The sequence below is a fragment of the Toxorhynchites rutilus genome, chromosome 2 (assembly GCF_029784135.1).
Source record: "Toxorhynchites rutilus septentrionalis strain SRP chromosome 2, ASM2978413v1, whole genome shotgun sequence".
In the NCBI taxonomy this organism is placed as follows: Eukaryota; Metazoa; Arthropoda; class Insecta; order Diptera; family Culicidae; genus Toxorhynchites; species Toxorhynchites rutilus.
In genome coordinates this window covers 82,924,357-82,943,245 of record NC_073745.1, presented here as the reverse complement: position 1 = coordinate 82,943,245, position 18,889 = coordinate 82,924,357, and the positions used below count along the sequence as shown (strand labels likewise).

Below are 18,889 nucleotides of genomic sequence, written 5' to 3'. Positions count from 1 at the left end.
ACCGAGCCCGAATTGTACTGAATTATTTGACCAAACATCAAGTGAAAACCATCGAGCAAGCACCGTATTCACCTGATATGGCCCCGTGCGGCATTTTTTTGTTCCCCCAAGTTGAAGTTGCCACATCGTGGAAAGAGATGTCGGACGATCGAGGGGATCAAAGAGAATGCGACGAGAAAACTGAAGGCCATCCCTTCGTCGGCCTACCAGGGATGCATGGGGGACTAGGTCAAGCGTTGGAACATGTGTGTTGCTTCAGATGGATCATATTTTGAAGGAGATAAAATAAATTTTCCTGAAATTTGACCTTATTTTATTTTATTTAAAAATTCCCGGAACTTCCTGAATAAGAAATAAGAAGTAAACTTTCTGGAAATCAACTTGATTGCGGAAAACATCCTAAAGATCGGTGCTGACATGAAGAAATGCTCCAGTTTTGTATATATTGTGTTTGATTGTACTCCATGCTTAGGGTTTTTTTAATCTTCATTATAGTGATTTTCAACTCAATTTGGCTGGTTCGTCACTTTTACTACTTATTTTTGGAAGAATGTCGGGAGTGAGAATTGAACCCGTGACCTTAAGCGTGAGAGGCATGGATGTTACCACTACGCCAGATCGCCTCCACCCATGCTTAGGGTGACCGTTTTACCCCGATGAGAAAGCGGAGACTAACTTTTTCACCAATTTAGCGTCATCCCTTCTTTGGCATTCCTGATCTTTTGCCTAAACTCTCACATTCATTTTGCCTAATCTTAATGTGGCTATTTTCGTGGATACCGAGTTAACAACAAAAGGTTATAGCTTTAAATACATATCATGGCGTTGCTGCTAAACATACCTAATTCAGATGTAGCAATCCATCTGGAACAGATATTCAACGAGAGTACTGCCTTCCGGTCAAGGTGGACTGAATCTGCATCTTGCAATACGAAAGTACCAATCTCTGTTATTGAACGTTTTATTGGTTTATCTAGAAAATCCATGAAAAAGTTTGATATTTGTCAAATTTGATCTAACGTAGTGCTGGACTTAGATTTATTTTATGCTTGAATATGAGGAAACTCAGGAATCGCTTACAGTTTGCGTGAATTACTTTTAGAATACAGATTTCAGTGAAGAAGTTCAAAGAAATGAGAATATTCCACCGACGAGTATTCAACATTGTTGAAAATGCAGAACAGGTTTTTATTTATCTTTGAATATAGATGCAAATGTATTTTCCAAAAATATTTATCCAACGTGTCCACGTGGACATTATCTGTATCCCTTCCTCCATCACCGTGAATATGCGAGGACATTTTCGTACCTCCTAAGTTGTTGTTATCATCATATTCCCAAATCATTCTAGCTTTCCTAAAGCTCACGTATCTTGTTCTGATCATTCAGACAGGAGAATGCAACAACTCAAATATACCAGAACTTATTGCGTTTGACTTGCTCGAACAATGTGTTCTGCGACGACACAGACACTTCTTATCACTTCTGTTCATGTGGGGCACCGTATGTTTTTATCCATGTCTAAATACGATTCAGAACGCATTGCTGGAGAATCACAAGGACTATCTTTGCATCGAATGTATTTAAGCTACCGATAAAATCATTACCTCGATCGGATTATTGATAATCTACGAGTGACGTTGAATGAACTTTTCTGTAAATAAATGTACCGATTATCAGAGCTGACGTGAATACATAATATATCGCAATGTATATCGCAAGAATCAGCGCATTTTCCACTAATAAGATAAGATTTTTTTGCCTATAAATAAAGCAACCGTAAAGGCAATTCCAATCATAATCAAAATGCAATACACAGTAACAATACTACTCTCTTTGGGACTTGCTAGTAAGTGGACAAATACTTTTTCATTTTCTTTCATAAATTTGTAAGTTGCTTTTCTTATACAGCGTCGGCAATCCCTGTAGAGCTCCAACCCACACTGATACGGGATGATCACGGAAATATGCATCTGGTCAATCCAGATCCTTACAGCGTGATTGACGCTGATTTGGAACCATTTTTCAACGCTGAGGCTGATATGGTATTTCGACTGTTTACTCGCCGGAACCAATTTCAAGCTCAAATACTTGGTTTGAACAATCCAAGTTCTGTACAGAGCTCCAATTTTAATCCAGCACACCCTACCCGATTCACTATCCACGGCTGGAATGCAGATGGAAGTTCTTCGATGCACAGCAGTATTCGTGATAATTACCTCACTGTGGGTGAATTCAACGTGATCAGTGTGGACTGGGGAAGAGGAGCAAGTACGATCAACTACAACACCGCCAGGAATCGCGTAGCCGCCGTGGGCAACGTAATTTCGCGAATGATCAACACACTGGTATCTGCTACGGGAACATTCCCGAACAGTATGGCCCTAATTGGACATAGCTTGGGAGCACACGCTGCGGGAAATGCGGGTAAAATGCAAAACGGTCGTATCCATACCATATTTGGGTTGGATCCAGCCGGTCCTTTGTTCTCGTTGGGTCATTCGGATATTTTAACTCCAAACGATGCACAGTACGTGGAAGCTATATTCACGAACGCCGGCACTCTGGGATTCAATCAACCACTAGGGAATTCCAATTTCTACCCCAATGGTGGCCGATCTCAACCCGGTTGTGGTATTGATTTGGTGGGTGCGTGTGCGCACTCTCGTTCCCAAGACTACTTCGCAGAGTCGCTTACAAGCTCGGTTGGCTTCAGAGCTACAAGATGCGTTTCGCACGCTGAAATTCAGAGCGGCAGGTGTACCTCTAGTGGACCGGGTGCGTTCATGGGCGGCGAACCGTCAAATCATGACTGGAATGTGCAGGGAATTTTCGCGATGAACACCAACTCGAGATCACCGTTTGCTATGGGTTGAATAGAAAAGAATTATTATGTTAGAATGATCTGAATGGAAAAATTTCGCTTGAAGGATACTTCTCAGTTCCTTCTAGTCGAAAATCTTGTACGTGTTTGATATGTTCTGGGATAAGTGAGTGAAAATAAATATGTATAATTAAAAATAGATTTGTTTTTCAAAATATTCTATCGCGAAAGCAGCGCTCACCTTATGAAGCCAAGAATGAACCCAGTCAATTTGTGATACCATGTTCTGAAGTAAAACGTATTCCAGTTAAATCATTCTGTATCGATTAAAACAAATGGTAGTCGGAAAGGACAAGTTCTGGGATATAAGGCGGATGAACTAAAATAACATGGCGTAATAGTAACATGAATCCGAGCGTTGTCATGAATTTAAAATCTGAATGTTTTTCGGCAATAGTTCGCTTCAAACGGATCAATTGTTTCCTTTAGAAGTCTCCATTACTCGCTTGAGCAGCTTTTATTAGCTCATAGTGGATCACACCATTTTGATCCCACCAAATACAGATCATTACAATGGCACCATCGATATCCGGCTTCGGCGTTGATGGCTCCGGTTGACCGGGATTTACATATGATTTTTTGCGTTTTGAATTATCGAAACGAACCTATTTTTTGTCCCCGATGATGATGCGATGCAAAATGGCTTCCTTTTGTGCTGTTCAAAAGCAACATTTCGGACATGTGAAATCACTGTTCGACATCTCTCGCTTTCGGGGGTCTTCGTAGCCACTTGGTTACGCGTTCGCTTACCAAGCGATCGATCGTGAGTTCAAACTCAGGGCCCTCAATTGACCATCTTTGTGTTGTTATAGAATAACTACGTCCACGCAACCATCATCAGCGATGGAAATCGATCCACGGTGGAACAAAGATCGATTCATCCATACAACTGCTCTGCTCTGCAAGAAACATCGGGCTGCTATTCTATAAATAACTCAACAATGATCAATATCAACTGTCTCCGCTATCCGGTCTGCTGAACAGTGGATGAACAGAAAGAATACCCTTACGCCTAAATGGCTACTACTGTGTAATTTACCATAATGTAATGGAACAGAAAACTTAACGCCTAAATGGCTACTACTAACTACTGTGTAATTCACAATTCATAGAAACATAAACATATGTACATGTACACGATTAAACCAGGCTCTGTTACAGCTAAATACTAATGAGCCTAATAAATAAATGGGATAAAATCTCTCGCTTTCAATGGAACATAATTTCCTTGCCACGGCTTTGAGTCGTTTAGGAATAGCTAATCGAGTTACTCTGAAGGCTGATTCAGACGATGCCAGTCAGCGCTCTAGTTGAATTATCCAGTGAATAGAGAACAGACACTCTGTTCAAGTTAGAGGCCAATTACTTGTTCCATACTAGAGCGCTGACTGACATCGTCTAAATCAGCCTTTAATGATTCCGCAAGCTCTGTTTGCGTTTGACAGAAATATTGATCGAGTAATGTCTTTAATTTATCGTCTTCATTATTTTTCGGTTGACCCGGGCGAATTTTGTCTTTAACACTAAAATTGCCACTTTTAAGACATCCAAACCATTCCTTACAAAATCTATCCGATGGTACAGAGTCGTTTCAAACTTCCACAAGCATTCTATGCGCTTCAGCTACACTTTTCTTCCAATGGCAACAGAAAATCCACAAGATGTGATCGAACTAAGCTGCTAAGAACTGACCGCTTTCATCGCTGAAAACCAGCATGCCATTCCGTTCTTCCGTCACGGTGTACCTACGAGGGTCTAATCGTGATTCCCCTTTTGCAACGACTTTCTCGCCTAATTTAAAACGACATTGGCGAGCTCCCTGCCTTTACGAGCCTTTGTGTCTGGTTTTGGGTTCCGATCCCTCGGGTCGAGCGACTTATCATCGAAAGTTGTTTTTCCATAGTAAATCAGGAAATCCTGATCTAAATTTCCGTTACCTTCTCTGGCATATACTTTTATCGGAATGCGCAGCAGCGTTATATGTATGAACTGCCACGTTCAATTCCTCTCGGTAGTTTATTCCATTTGCAGACACTATGATCATGATTTTTTTCTCCGCCGACTTCATGCAGTTCTCTGGTGATTGTGCAAAAATGAAAGACTTCATCTATTCCTCCGCATCTTTCGTCATACTAGTTCACCAAACTCGTTCACTCAAAATTACGTTATTCGGGCGGTGATCTCGGTCCACCATCTTTTATAATTACCACATCTATCAAACGTGGTCGTCTCAATCCGCTATCTTTCGTTCTAACCATCGCGCCTCGATCCGCTAATTGAATAAAAACGCAGTCGTCTCGATCCACTAAAACATTCAAAGCACGGTCGTCACGATTCGCTAGTAGTATTCAAAGTACTGTCGTTTCGATCCGTTACAGACTCTATGGTCGTCTCGATCCGCTTCAAATATTCAAAGCACGGTCGTCTCGATCCGCTACAAACTCTGCGGTCGTCTCAATCCGCTACAAGTACTAAGGTCGTCTCGATCCGCTTTTAATACGAGGGTCACTATTCATTTTTCGGGAATTGGCAACACTGATGTCATGTGAGTCCATCTGACGGTTCCATCGTAAAGTTTGACATTTTTGACGATATACGTACTCAGAACATTTTGTCATACGGACGCTATTTGTTTATTTTATATTTAGTTGAAAGTTTGGTCTCGGCAAAAAAATGGAACTGAATCGTGAACATTTTCGTGCGATGATTTTTTACGACTTTCGACGTGGATTATCACAACAAGAGTGCTTCAATCAACTTAATTTGACTTTTGGCGATGAAGCTCCATCAAAAACCACTGTGTATCGCTGGTATAGTGAATTCAATCGTGGTCGTAGTTCGCTGTCCGACGAGTTTCGTGAAGGTAGTCCAAAATCGACTGTAGTGCCAGAAAACATCGATGCTGTGCACGAAATGATTAAGCAAGATCGTCATGTAACCTATTGTGAGATTGAGGCATCCCTAAGCATTAGTTCCACCAGCATATATGCGATTTTACATGAACACTTAGTTGTGCGAAAATTATGTTCACGTTGGATCCCACATAATTTGACAATCGCTCAAAAAAAAGGCTCGTGTCGATTGGAATAAATGCTTTGAAAATTGGTTTAAGCTTAAGGTTATTGGTTAAGTGTATCGATCATCGTGGCGAGTACTTTGAAAAACAATAAAAATATATTCGCAGCTTAACTATTTGTTTTTGTTCCTATTCCCGAAATATAAATAGTGACCCTCGTAACACCAAATGCGGTCGCTTTTAATTGAATCAAGCGCGGTCGTCACGAATCGCTTTTAATAACACCAAGCAGACGAAAAGCGAATCGGAAGAAATGCTTATGTACTCGTTTAAGGTTCAGACCATGTGAGACGTGATAAGGTGCCAAACTGGCGCTGCATATTCTATAACACTGCGTACTACGGAGCAGTATAGTGATTCAAGAGCATATATATCTGTGATGAATGCTGTGTGGCGATGAATGAATCCCAGTGCAGAGAATGCCTTGTTTGCCGGTAGCACAACATGCTCACCAATTCTCAGCTTACTGTCCACGATCACACCTAGGTCACGTATGGAATTGAATCGAGAGTGGTCGAATCAATATGGTAACAGAATTCAACAGCAGTTTGACAGCGGGTAAATGAGATAACTTTGCATTTTTTTGATATTTACGGTCATTCCATTTTCATCGCAACACAACAAAAGTTGATCTATATCAGTTTGTAAAGCTTCACAATCCAGGACGGATGCAATAACCCAGAAGATTTTCAGGTCGTCGGCAAAGAATATTTTTTTCGATGACAGAAGATGGGCGAGATCGTTTATGTATAGAATGAAGATAAGAGGCCCGAGTACGCGTCCTTGAGGAACTCCAGATATCAAACGATGCCGAAACTTCGTGATCAACTTGTACGAAAGCTATCCGTCTAGTAAGATATGACCTCAGCCAATCAACTATTCTACTTGGGAAGCCTAAATCTGAAAGTTTTTCGACGACGAGAATGTGCGGAACCACGTCGAAAGCCTTTGAGAAGTCCACATAGATCGAATCAACTTGACAACGAGATTCTACTGCAGGGAACAATGTGTTACTATATTCCATTAGATTTTTTGTCCTTGAACGACGCTCAACGAAACCATGCTGAAACTCGCTTATTAAAGGCTTAGCAGCATTGTTCAGAAAACGATGGACGACTGTTTCGAAAACTTTGCCCAGACCGCCAAGTATCGATATTCCACGGTAGTTTTCGACGCGTTTCATGCTTCCTGCTTCATGGATTGGGATCATTTCAGCACTTTTCCATATTGACGGGAACATACGCTCGGCTAATGAGCGATTGAAAACTAACGTTATATGTGAACCCAGTTCGGCTGCGCACCACTTGACGATAAATGGAGTCAATCCATCCACATCAGGTTCTTTGGAAACATCCAGCTCGTTCAACGCTTCGAAAACATATCTGGCAGAAAAAACGTAAATGAGGAAGATGTAGGGGAAAAGGGGGGAATATGGCAAATCGCCTAATATTTCCAAACCAATACGGTCTAAAACAAAAATGTCACATTGTATACTGAGCTACACTTGTTTTCTCTCAATCTATAATGTTTAATCATTATATCAAGCTTCAAACTACCAAATATATCATAAAATAAAAGAGATGATTTTTGGACATTAAAACTTAATACGGGGTGATTTGGTGCAGTATGTGTTTCATCGAAAAAAAACATGCTTATGTTTATGTAAAGTATTTTGGGATAATGTTACAATCAGTAACAGTGTTTTGGGATCGATACCAGGTGTCTTGGTCAGATTCCAGACCAGAAAAATTGGATTGACACCATCTCGAATTCTGCATGAATCTTTTCACTGTTGTTCGAGCATTTTCAAACACTTTCGTTGTTGATCAAAGAAAATCCGTTCTTGATGGCCTGAGTTGCTCTTTCAAGCTCTTCCTTCTTCCAACGTTGTCTGCCCATTCTCTTTTTGTAATTCAGTGGCATCTGGAATCAATTAGATCAAAGAAAAGTCTCAAAACTGTAGGACCAATTCACCCCACACAACATGCAAAAATTAAAATGTAATTAATTTAATTTATTGTTATCAAACTTACAGTTTCGCTGCATCAAGTTGTTCGTTTTCTGTAGGCGAACAGAACTATACTGCACAATACACGAAAAGTTTGTTTAATCAGCGGGAAAAACCATAAAACCACGATCGGAAAACTCACATTTTTTGACAATCAAAGTGCTTGTTGTATTCATGCTACCGTTTAGTTCCACCTGTCGAATTTTACCAAAGTTTTTTTACGTTAGTTACTTACGGTTCAATAATAAAAGAAAATGACATTATGAATAATCCAAGTTGAGCCGTACTTTTTGAGATAATGGGGTGGTCCAAATCACCCCTTATGTCCAACTCACCCCGTGTTACCCTACATCATACAAAGGTGTAAGACGGAATGTTTCCGTATTGGATGCCGGAGATGTGGTTCGGAAAACATTTTGAAAGAATTCAGCAAACAGGTTGGCGGCTTTTTCGGCTGTGCTAGCTCGGCGTTTCGAAAACGAAAGCGTTACGCCGGAAAACGAGATTTTGAGCGTTAATAGCTCCTAAACAACTGAACGAAATGATATGGTAAACAATTCATTCGAAAGATAAAATGTCTACGCATTATATGCTTGTTACTTTTTGATCCAGAAATTTGTTTCAATAGCCCTAAAATTTCTTTCAAAAAAGACTATTGAAATGACGCCAATCGGTATATAAGCCAGTGCCGCTCGGAAATCCACTCAGTTATAATTGCGCAACGATTGAGGTACGATCGCTGGAATGGATGGATGTATCCCTAACACAGACACAGCCAGGGGAAATCGGCATTACAAAATAGATGTTAGCAGTGGGTACTTTTGTACTCGCTTGCGTATCTGGATATTGGAATGTTTCCCTAACACAGACTTCGAAACCATGGAGCCTGGGGGAAATCAACATTGCAAAACAGATTCAAGCTGCGGGTACTTTTGTACTCGCTTGCGTTTCTGGAAATCGGAATGTTTCCCTAACACAGACTTCAAAACCATGGAGCCAGGGGAAATTGGCATAGCAAATGAGATGCAAGCAGTGTGTACTTTTGCACTCGTTTGCGTTTCTGCAAATTGGAATGTTTCTCTTACACAGAGTTCAAAATCATGAAGCCTGGAGAAATCGGCATTGCAAAATAGATGTGAGCTGCGGGTGCTTTTGAACTCGCATGCGTTTCTGCAAATCGGAATGTTTCCCTAACACAGATTTCAAAACCATGGAGCCAGGGGAAATTGGCATAGAAAATTAGATGCAAGCAGCGAGTACTATTGTACTCGGATTGATTATGGAATTGATATGGTATGATACTGTGTAGTAGATATGATGGGTATGTGGTATGATATTCACTTTATTGGAAAGATGAAACGTTCAAGATTTATATGCTTGTTACTTGTTGATTACTAAGTCAACGTTAGTCCTACGACTCCCTTGTGGTTATATGGAAGATATAACCCACTTATAGTTTTTGAGCCACAACAAAAGCCCAAAATGATGAAGGATTCAACTCTTCAATTCTGATTGAAGTTCATCCACGCTGCATATGTTGTCATAAGGAGAACATTCTATTCACTTTCAATGTGTCGTAAGCAGTGCCGAAAATATTCACGTTCACGGCATTAAAATACGGCGAATTTCAGCCTGCCTTGTATTGACAACCTACTGCTCAAGCGAGAGTCGATAAATATGGAACAACACTATCAATGAACACCAGTGCAATGAACATCAACATCAGCTTGCCATAAAGTTCATTTTTCATTTGCATATTTATTTTCGCCATGATATTCGTAACGTCGAAATTGAATATCATTGCGTGTTAGTGAAAATCAAAGCATAAAATTCAACGTCAACTAATTGAGAGTAAAATCGATTAATGGTAAAGGATAGCCATTTATTATACAAAATTCTTGTTTTTGGCGACATTGGCAATGAAATGTATGGTATAACTCTAGCTATATTTTATGAATCTACTCCCGATTGGCCAAAAATGGCGTACACCCCAATTATATGGGCAATGGGTGACAATAACAGACGAGCGAAAAACGAACATAATCTTGTTTTGATTTCCGGTTTAATGATACTGGCTATAAATGACTAGCAATCATATAAAACCCCTACGATATGGGTATTGGATGGAAGGGCTTAAACAACGGAAGTCGAATATCGTATTCCGGTGCATTGAAAACCGCCCTAGGAGACCGAAAATGGAGTTAGTGAAATGGAGTTAGATAAAGAAAGTGTTAGAAACTAAGATCGTGTTAGAGCGAAATGGCGATAGTAAAAGATCATATAAAGCGGAAACGGAAACGGGAACGGACCATACCCTTCACGGTAAAGATCGCGAGTTGAATTCTCACTCCCGACATTCTTCCAAAAATGGAAGTGACAAGCCAGCCAAAAAGGTGTTGAAAGTCATTATAATACAGTATAAAAAAGAAAAAGAAACGGAAACGGAAACGAAAACGGAACGCTCAACGCCGTTCAACGCAAGATGTCGCTCAACCGCTCAACACCGCACAACGGTCAACGCTCAACGAAAGTTAATGTTGCCTTCTCCGGATTCCTTTGTTTCTAAATATGGAAATCAAACACGTTTTCAATAAAAATTCACTGCAAGCGATGAGGATCAACTTAACGTTCGTGATAATCACCTGAAATTATTGACAGTAATGGAAGTGCCTGAATACAGGCTTTCCGAAATTCGTTCATGCTCTATTCGTTCAATATACCAGACAAAGTTCACGCGTCTCGACTCTTGTGTTATACTCATTATGACAGATATGGCGTTGAGTTTCAACAGAAGAAGATTCATCCGACACTGGGAAAAAGCTAATGTCTTCATTCGTGAACAGATTTTGATAATTTGTGGCACTGGTCGTAAGACGTTGCTGGTTTCTTCAGATCTGGCACTAAAGAATCGATTGCGGACTTTACGAAGCTTGTTGTGCAAGTGACGGAGCTCGGGCGTCCACCAAGGTTTACGGGTAACAATGACAGTGCCAGTGGGGCGACGTGGAACTAGCTTATCGAAAACGTTATGTAGCATAGCAAGCAGCCACAGTTTCATCCAGTGGAGTACAGCTCAAGCGTTGTGCTCAGTCAATTGCCGAAAGTTCATTTCTCAGTGAGCTTATATCACATCTTTTTAAGTCAGAATACGTGGCTTCCGCCAGAGCGTGGCTGAAACATAGCACAGTTAATTGAGTTTCCAGCCTCAGAATGAACGGTTCGTGGTGTTCATCTAGTTTTAGGAGTGGATTTGGAGGGCTAACATGTTCTACGTAATCAGGAATGTTGACATACGCTAGGTCGAGAATTCTGCCATTCACGTTCCGTAGTCCATTCATCTGAGCAATCCCAATAGCGGACATGGATTCGGTCAGCAAAATATCTTGCTCTGTTGATGCGTTCACCGATTGTATCTTCGTCAAATTTCCATCGAAGCTGTGGTAAGTTGCAGTCACCTAATGCTAGAACAATGTCAGCGTTTGTTGCGTTGTCGCATACGTCCTGGATTACATTAGTGTGCGCAATATACAGGGTTTTCCAACTTTAAATTCCGAAAGTAAATTGAAATAAAACACACTTAGAATTCGAATTTCGATGAAACTTTTATTTCAAATTAAAGTTTGGTTTATGCCATCATGTGTGAAATACAACATCATTCAAATGTCCACCTCGGGCTTCCTCGTACACCTTGATCCGGAACAGGTAATTTTCGATGACTTTTCGGCACATATGGGTCCGTATCTCGGTCATAACTTCACTAATGTTGTCTTTCAAATGTTCAAGAGTTTGCGGAGAGTTGGCATAGACACGGTCTTTCGCATAACCCCACAAAAAAAAAAGTCTAGCGGGTTCAAATCGCATGATCTGGACGGCCAATTGGCATCACCAAAACGCGAAATTATGCGTCCCTCAAATTTCGTTAGCAAAATGGACATGTTCGGTCGTGTTGTGTGGCACGTGGCGCCGTCCTGCTGAAACCACATGTCATCCGTATCCATATCTTCAATTTGTGGCAAAAAAAATCGGTTAACATGCGGCCATAGCGCTCACCATTCACAGTTACCGTCTCGCCGTCCTCATTTTCAAAGAAATACGGCCCGATGACTCCACCAGACCATAATGCGCACCAAACAGTGATTTTTGGCCTCTCAACAATCACGTGTGGATTCTCTGAGTCCCATATACGGAAATTTTGGGTGTTCACATAGCCACCGAGCTCGAAATGTGCCTCATCGCTGGAGAAAATTTGATGCGAAAATTCAGCATTTTGCTGCTGTTGTTCTTTCACCCAATCGACGTATGCCCGACGCGTTCCATGGTCACCACGCTCCAATTTTTGTATCAGTTGGACTTTATATGGATGTAGGTGCAAGTCCAAATGCAAAATTCGCCACAATGATGTGTTTGACAAGCCCAATTGCTGAGCACGCCGTGGAATCGAAACATTCGGGTCATCCTGCACACTGGCAGCAACAGCAGCAATATTTTCGGCCGAACGCACATTACGATGATGCACAGGTTTCACAATATCCGCTACGGATTCAATTTGTTCGAATTTACGCACTACATTAGCGATTGTGTGCTCTGTAGGCCGTCCATGACGACCAAAATCCGTCCGAAATGCTCGAAAAACATTTGCTGGTTTTTCATCATTTTTATAGTATAATTTAACAAAATTAACACGTTGTGCGATGCTAAACCGATCCATATTGTAAAATGGCAGACATTCAACTAACGATATGACGCTTTGGTTGACAGTTGTGTCAAACGGTTGTCAGCACAGGGCTGTATACTTTCGGAAGCCCGAAATGGAAAACCCTGTATTTGTCTGCATAAGACGACGGTCTGAGGTAGATTCTGACAGCATAAAATGAACGGTTTGCTAATTTGATTAGTGGTACATTCGGGTACCTATGGTTTGGGTGAGTGTTACACAATAGTCATGAAAATATATCAACTCCAGATATTCTGTCTTACCAAAACCAGAAATTATCGCAATCGATGCAGTATATTATCCTACATAATCTCAAGTGAATAATGTATCCAGCACCCAGTTTAAAACAATGCGATGAATTGCACTGCTCCTATATTTTTTATAGCTCATTGCGTGATACTTTCTGCGCTCAAACGGCAATTGATTCATTGAAGCAGCTCTTATCAATTGGTGCTCATGTAAGACTATAAATCAGCAAACTAAGTGAAATTGCAATCATTTCTCCAACTCTAAAGGGTGTGTCACATCAAATTGCATCACGGAAAAAACGCTGTAGAAATTTAATTTTTAGGAATTATATCTTCAGCTTTCGCTTATAATCAGATAAGAGTGTATAGATCACGTTGGCCATGCTTCACTGTAAATTTTTCGTAAATTTGGAAAAATGTCGTCGAACGAAAAAGAGCGTCGTGAATTAATCCTGCGCACTCATTTCGAGAATCCGGAGTTGTCACATCGGGACATCGGTAAGATGCTGGGAATCGTCCAATCCACGGTCAGCAGAGTACTAGAACGATACTTCGAGAACCTAACCATCGACCGGAAGGTGAAGAACGGCAAAAATGGATGCTCCGTCAGTGAAAAAGATCACAAGCGCGTAGTTAAGCAGTTTAGACGTGATCCGCGAAGTTCGGTCCGGGATGTCGCCAATAAGCTGAATTTGTCAAGTTCATTCGTCCAGCGGACCAAGCAGCGAGAGGGCCTGCGTACATACAAGGTTCAGAAGGCTCCTAACCGCGACGAAAGGCAAAACATGGTGGGGAAGACGCAAGCACGGAAGCTGTACACCGAAATGCTGACGAAGCCGCATTGCCTGGTAATGGACGACGAAACCTACGTCAAAGCGGACTTTCGTCAGCTGCCGGGCCTGTTGTTCCGCAAAGGACAAATTCAGCGTTCCGGAGGAGATTCGCAAGCAGAAACTATCCAAGTTTGCCAAAAAGTACATGGTGTGGCAAGCGATCTGCTCTTGCGGAAAGCGGAGCGCCCCCTTCGTGATGACCGGCACGGTAAACGGGCAGGTTTACCTTAAGGAGTGCCTACAGAAGCGCTTACTACCACTATTGAAGCAGCACGAGGGCTCGACCATCTTCTGGCCGGATCTCGCTTCGTGCCACTATTCAAAGGACGTGTTGGAGTGGTACGAAGTGAAATATCCAGGCGTAATCCTAGGCGTTAAACTAAACCGAAATGCACACTTAGATGCAATTAACAGTAAGGTCAACATTGTCATATGAGCATGTTCTAAAATGATAGGCATAGCATTGGGCCTCAAACCTAAAAAGGTTATGTGGGTATACACTGCCATTGTGCGGACTAGGATAACCTATGCCTCACTAGTATGGTGGCTAAAGACTAAGGAGACTATAGCTAGAATAAAGCTAAACAAACTCCAACGGCTGGCATGCGTTGTTGTAACAGAAGCATAGCGAAGCACACCCTCAAAGGCATTGGAGGCTATCCTTCAACTGTTGCCAGGGTTGCCAACTATAATTTTAAAAAATCAGGAAGAACGAAAATAAAAATCAGGATAAATCAGGATAGCTCATATTGGGTTGTCCGAAAAGTTAATGTCGATTTTTGGGAAAACAAAAACATCATTTTCCCAGCAAATGTCGACGTAAATGTACGTCGAAAACTGCTGCGAGCCATACATGTGAAAAACAGGTTGCTTGGTAGTAGCTCATAATACAGAATCCATTGCAAATCCCACCAGAAACAGAGTATATCTTTCTTCGGGCAAAAACCGGATATGTAAAAGAATTAATGAGGTATAAATCCCCGCATATGCGGAGATGCTAGTGTTTCAATTGCAATCAATTGCAGAGAAATGAATATATTCAACTTTTCACTGAATCCATGCTTTGGAATGAATCTTTACTCGACAAATGTGGAAAGCATATCAGCTTGTTGAATTTTTCCTAATTTTTATGATATTTAGTAGAGTTATAGATATATTGGGTTGGGGAAAAAGAAATGTCGTATATTGTCAATATATGGCAACACTTAAACATATCTTGTGTTGTACTTATCGCATTGGGTCATACTATATCGTTTTGACAGTGTTGTGATTGTCCTTTTCAGTCTCAAGTTATAGCGGGTCAAAGATGGAGTCCACCAAGCAAGAAATTCGCCATATTTTACGTTTTTACTACCTGCGAGGTAAAACTGCAACGAAGGCGGCCGAAAAAAATCGTGTAGTTTATGGACCCGATACTGTAACGATTCGCACAGCACAGCGTTGGTTTGATCGATTTCGTTCTGGTGTAGTGGCTGTCGAAGATACACCCCGTACTGGTAGGCCGATAAAATCGTGGAAATCATCCAAGTAGACCGGCATCCAAGCACTCGCTCGATTGGCCAGGAACTGAGTATAGACCATAAAACCGTTTGGGACCATTTGCAGAAAATTTGATTCCAAAAAAAGCTGGATGTATGGGTGCCACACGAGTTGACGCAAAAAAATCGTTTAGACCGAATCAACGCCTGCGATGCACTGCTGAAACGGAATACGTACGACAGCCTAAAGTGAAAAAAGTCGTGGTCGAAGCGCGGTGAGCCGGCCCAAACCATCGCCAACCCCGGATTGACGGCCAGGAAGGTTTTGCTGTGTGTTTGGTGAGATTGGAAGGGAATCATCATCTATGAGCTGCTCAACTACGATCAGACCCTCAACTCGGTTCTCTACTGTGAGCAGCTTGACCGTTTGAAGCACGCGATTGACCAGAAGCGGCCAGAAATGATCAATAGGAATGGTGTTGTTTTCCACCAGGACAACGCTCGGCCTCATACATCTTTGATGACCCGCCAGAAGCTACGAGAGCTCGGATGGGATGTCCTAATGCACCCACCGTATAGTCCGGACCTGGCTCCAAGTGATTATCATCTCTTCCGATCCATGCAAAACGCTCTTGGTGATACTAAGTTGGCATCAAAAAAGGCTTGCGAAAACTGGCTGTCTGAGTTTTTGCAAATAAGGAGGGGGGTTTTTATAAGGGGGGGATAATGAAGTTGCCTTCTAAATGGCAACAAGTTTGCGAACAAAACGTCGCATATTTGACTTAAATTGGATCATTTTAAGTATATTAAATGAAGCGTAAAGTTTCGATGAGAAATACGACATTTCTTTTTCCCCAACCCTATATTTACCATAGTTCCTTCTTTACAGTTGATTCTACTTTGAATAAAATCTTTTTATATTGACTGTAGATTTAAAAATTTTCTCTTGAGTAATTTCACACTCTGAAATATATTCCTTATTAATTTAGGATACATCTACATACACATTATCCTCGATAAAGCAATGTTGTTCCTCAAACTTAATCTCGTTGTAATTTCATAAATTCGTCAGACAATCTGGTTTCATGAAATTTTCTAGCACTGTTTTGAAAAGCCACAAAACAACTGAGGGTAGAGAAAAACAACTGAGAGTGATCGAACTTTCTCGTACAGTATGGGATGAAGGTGGTCCCAATGTTCGTAAAGGCTCAATCCTGTTCTATACCGATGGGTCGAAAATGGGTAACAGAACACGTGCTTGAGTGTATGGTCCCAGAATGAAAATTTCTGTAGCTATGGGGAACTGTCCAAAAGTTTTCTAGGCAGAAGTAGCTGCAATAATAGAAAGTGTAAATGTCTGCCTTAAAATAAATTAAAATAAATTAAAGACATGCTCACATTTCTCAGACCTTCTCAGACAGTCAAGCGGCACTTAAAGCCCTCAATGACTTCAAGTGCTGTTCAAAAATTGTCTGTGAATGCATTTGTCTTTTACGGCAACTACAACATTGCGGTATAGAGGGAAATGAGCAAGCAGATGAACCAGCAAGACGCAGCTCAAGCTCACCCTTCACTGATCCAGAACCATTCTGTGGAATTTCTGTGGAGCACTACAGCCGAATTTGGGCATCCATGTGCGGCGACCGCGGTTGGGCTCGAAGAAACAGCGAATCATGATGACCTGGGTGAGTGCTCCATTACCACAAAAAAGTTGCAACAAGTTCATCAGCACACTGCATTGAGATAAGCCACTGCGAAAGTCGATTTACATTCACACGAAAGTGTTCAAATTTTGATTCATGAATTTTTCAAACCGAGTTGATTTTCTGGAAGTAACAGTCAACAGTATTTGTAATATTGTAAACAGTGATTTCGTTCTCAGAAGCTGTTCAGTGTTCGTTATCCAACATTCAAGTTGTTGTTTTCCTTACATTTCCATTTCCAAGCACCGAGCCTGCATTTTTCAGATATATTTTCTCATCATGAAAAGACTCAAATTGTGGACGTGTTTTAAGGATGCTGAAATATATCAGAAACACGTAACACGTTTTTTTCTAGAATCGTTTACAGTAAAATATTCCGAATATATTCTCAATAAATCTTATTTAATGAATTTAAATGTATTATTCATATAACAGTAGTTAAGATCAATATAATCAATATCACAAGTTCGTTTTACAACATAATGTAAGTTACATCCCAAAATCAATATACATAACCCTGTGCAAACGGTGATGCGGAGTTCGTGTTGAATCTAAAAATCCCATAGACATCGAATCCACGATTTGACGGCTCACCTCCCATTATTGCGCCGTGCCCGTTACACCTTCCGGCAATAGCATCATCAACAGTTTCGCACCCTATCGCCACAAAACCTACTCTAGTAATCAACGATTCGGCGAAATATTCGTATGACCGGGAATGCGCACATGTTCCAATAAGATCAATTCCACATCCTGGTTGGGATTTACCTCCATTCGGATAGAAGTTAGCATGACCTAGTGGCTGCTTGAATCCCAACGTGCCGGCGTTTGTGGAAACGGCTTCGACGTACCGAGCATCTCCACTACTCAATATATCATCATGACCCTCGGAGAAGAACGGACCAGCTGGATCCAAGCCAACGATCGTGTTTAGAGCACCGTTCAGATATTTACCAGCGTTACCAGCGGCGTGAGCACCCAGACTATGACCAATAACGTTTATACTATCGAGAGAAATCCCAGTGGTGTCGCTCAGTGTAACGATTAGTCTCGATACGAGATCTCCCACTTCCGAAACTCGTTTCCTGGCGGTGTAATAGTTGATAGTTTTCGATCCTTGTCCCCAGTCGACACTGATAACGTTGAAATCACCTCTCGCGAGATAGTTATAGCGAATCATGCTATGCAGATCGGATTCACCGTCAGCCCTCCAGCCATGGATAGTGAAGCGTGTTGGATGGCTCGGATTGAAATTTGAGTTGAAAATACTTGAAGGATCGTTCCAACGCAAGACTTGGCCTACATCTGGATTCAGACGAGTGAACAGTCGGAAGGACATATCCTCCTCGGCATTGAAGAGGGGCTCGAATTCGACATCCTTTATTTCGTATGGATCTAGATTAACTAGATGCGGATGGCCAGTTGAATCCATGATAATTTCAGGCTGAACATCAACCGGACTGGCGAGGCCTGTTAGGAGGTCATTGTTATTTTTTAACTATCTAAAAATTAAATGATTATTTCAAACTCACCCCCAAGTACCAGTGAACTCAAAACTATCAGCGTTAGCATTGTATGTATTATCGTTTAATCAAAAGGTTTGAACTGAATGATAGCGGTAAAGAGCTCCAATTTAATTTATACTAAGACTAGTCCGTTACTCTTATCTTGATTAAAACTGACGATATTGGTCCTTTGATAGATAATATGTTACTGCTACGTCAATTGGTCACACGTTCGGGGATTAGACAATATGTGTTCCCGGTTGATATCGCGAATATCCAAATGAGCATTTAATCCCTCGCGAATATTAGTATCATGAGACCGATTTGTTTATACAGCATTAACTCTGGCTACCCCGCAAATCCTTTGAAAACAATGCAGTTATTTATAAAGTGCATTTTTGCTCATTGTATTTTTTCTCGCAATACGTCATTTAAAATCG

At 41.2% G+C, this 18,889-nt stretch overlaps 2 protein-coding genes across 2 annotated transcripts; one reads left to right on the top strand and one right to left on the bottom strand.

The window, feature by feature from the left end:
• The first annotated feature begins 1,806 nt into the window (after positions 1 to 1,806).
• On the top strand, positions 1,807 to 2,991 carry LOC129769583 (pancreatic lipase-related protein 2-like). Its single transcript, XM_055771944.1, has 2 exons — positions 1,807 to 1,849; positions 1,912 to 2,991. The coding sequence occupies exons 1-2, from the start codon at positions 1,807 to 1,809 to the stop codon at positions 2,874 to 2,876; spliced, it is 1,008 nt and encodes a 335-aa protein (XP_055627919.1). The 3' UTR covers positions 2,877 to 2,991.
• A 14,357-nt stretch (positions 2,992 to 17,348) lies between these two features.
• Positions 17,349 to 18,548, bottom strand: LOC129769431 (pancreatic triacylglycerol lipase-like). Its single transcript, XM_055771706.1, has 2 exons — positions 18,477 to 18,548; positions 17,349 to 18,414 (listed from the first exon to the last, which is right to left on the bottom strand). The coding sequence occupies exons 1-2, from the start codon at positions 18,514 to 18,516 to the stop codon at positions 17,447 to 17,449; spliced, it is 1,008 nt and encodes a 335-aa protein (XP_055627681.1). The 5' UTR covers positions 18,517 to 18,548; the 3' UTR covers positions 17,349 to 17,446.
• Positions 18,549 to 18,889: the final 341 nt, after the last annotated feature.

Bases quoted from the DNA above. Each gene is read 5' to 3' on its own strand.
- LOC129769431 (XM_055771706.1), bottom strand. From the start codon at position 18,516: ATGCTAACGCTGATAGTTTTGAGTTCACTGGTACTTGGGG. The intron at 18,415-18,476 runs GTGAGTTTGAAA...ACCTCCTAACAG, and splicing joins GAGTTCACTGGTACTTGGGG to GCCTCGCCAGTCCGGTTGAT.
- LOC129769583 (XM_055771944.1), top strand. From the start codon at position 1,807: ATGCAATACACAGTAACAATACTACTCTCTTTGGGACTTGCTA. The intron at 1,850-1,911 runs GTAAGTGGACAA...TTTCTTATACAG, and splicing joins ACTCTCTTTGGGACTTGCTA to CGTCGGCAATCCCTGTAGAG.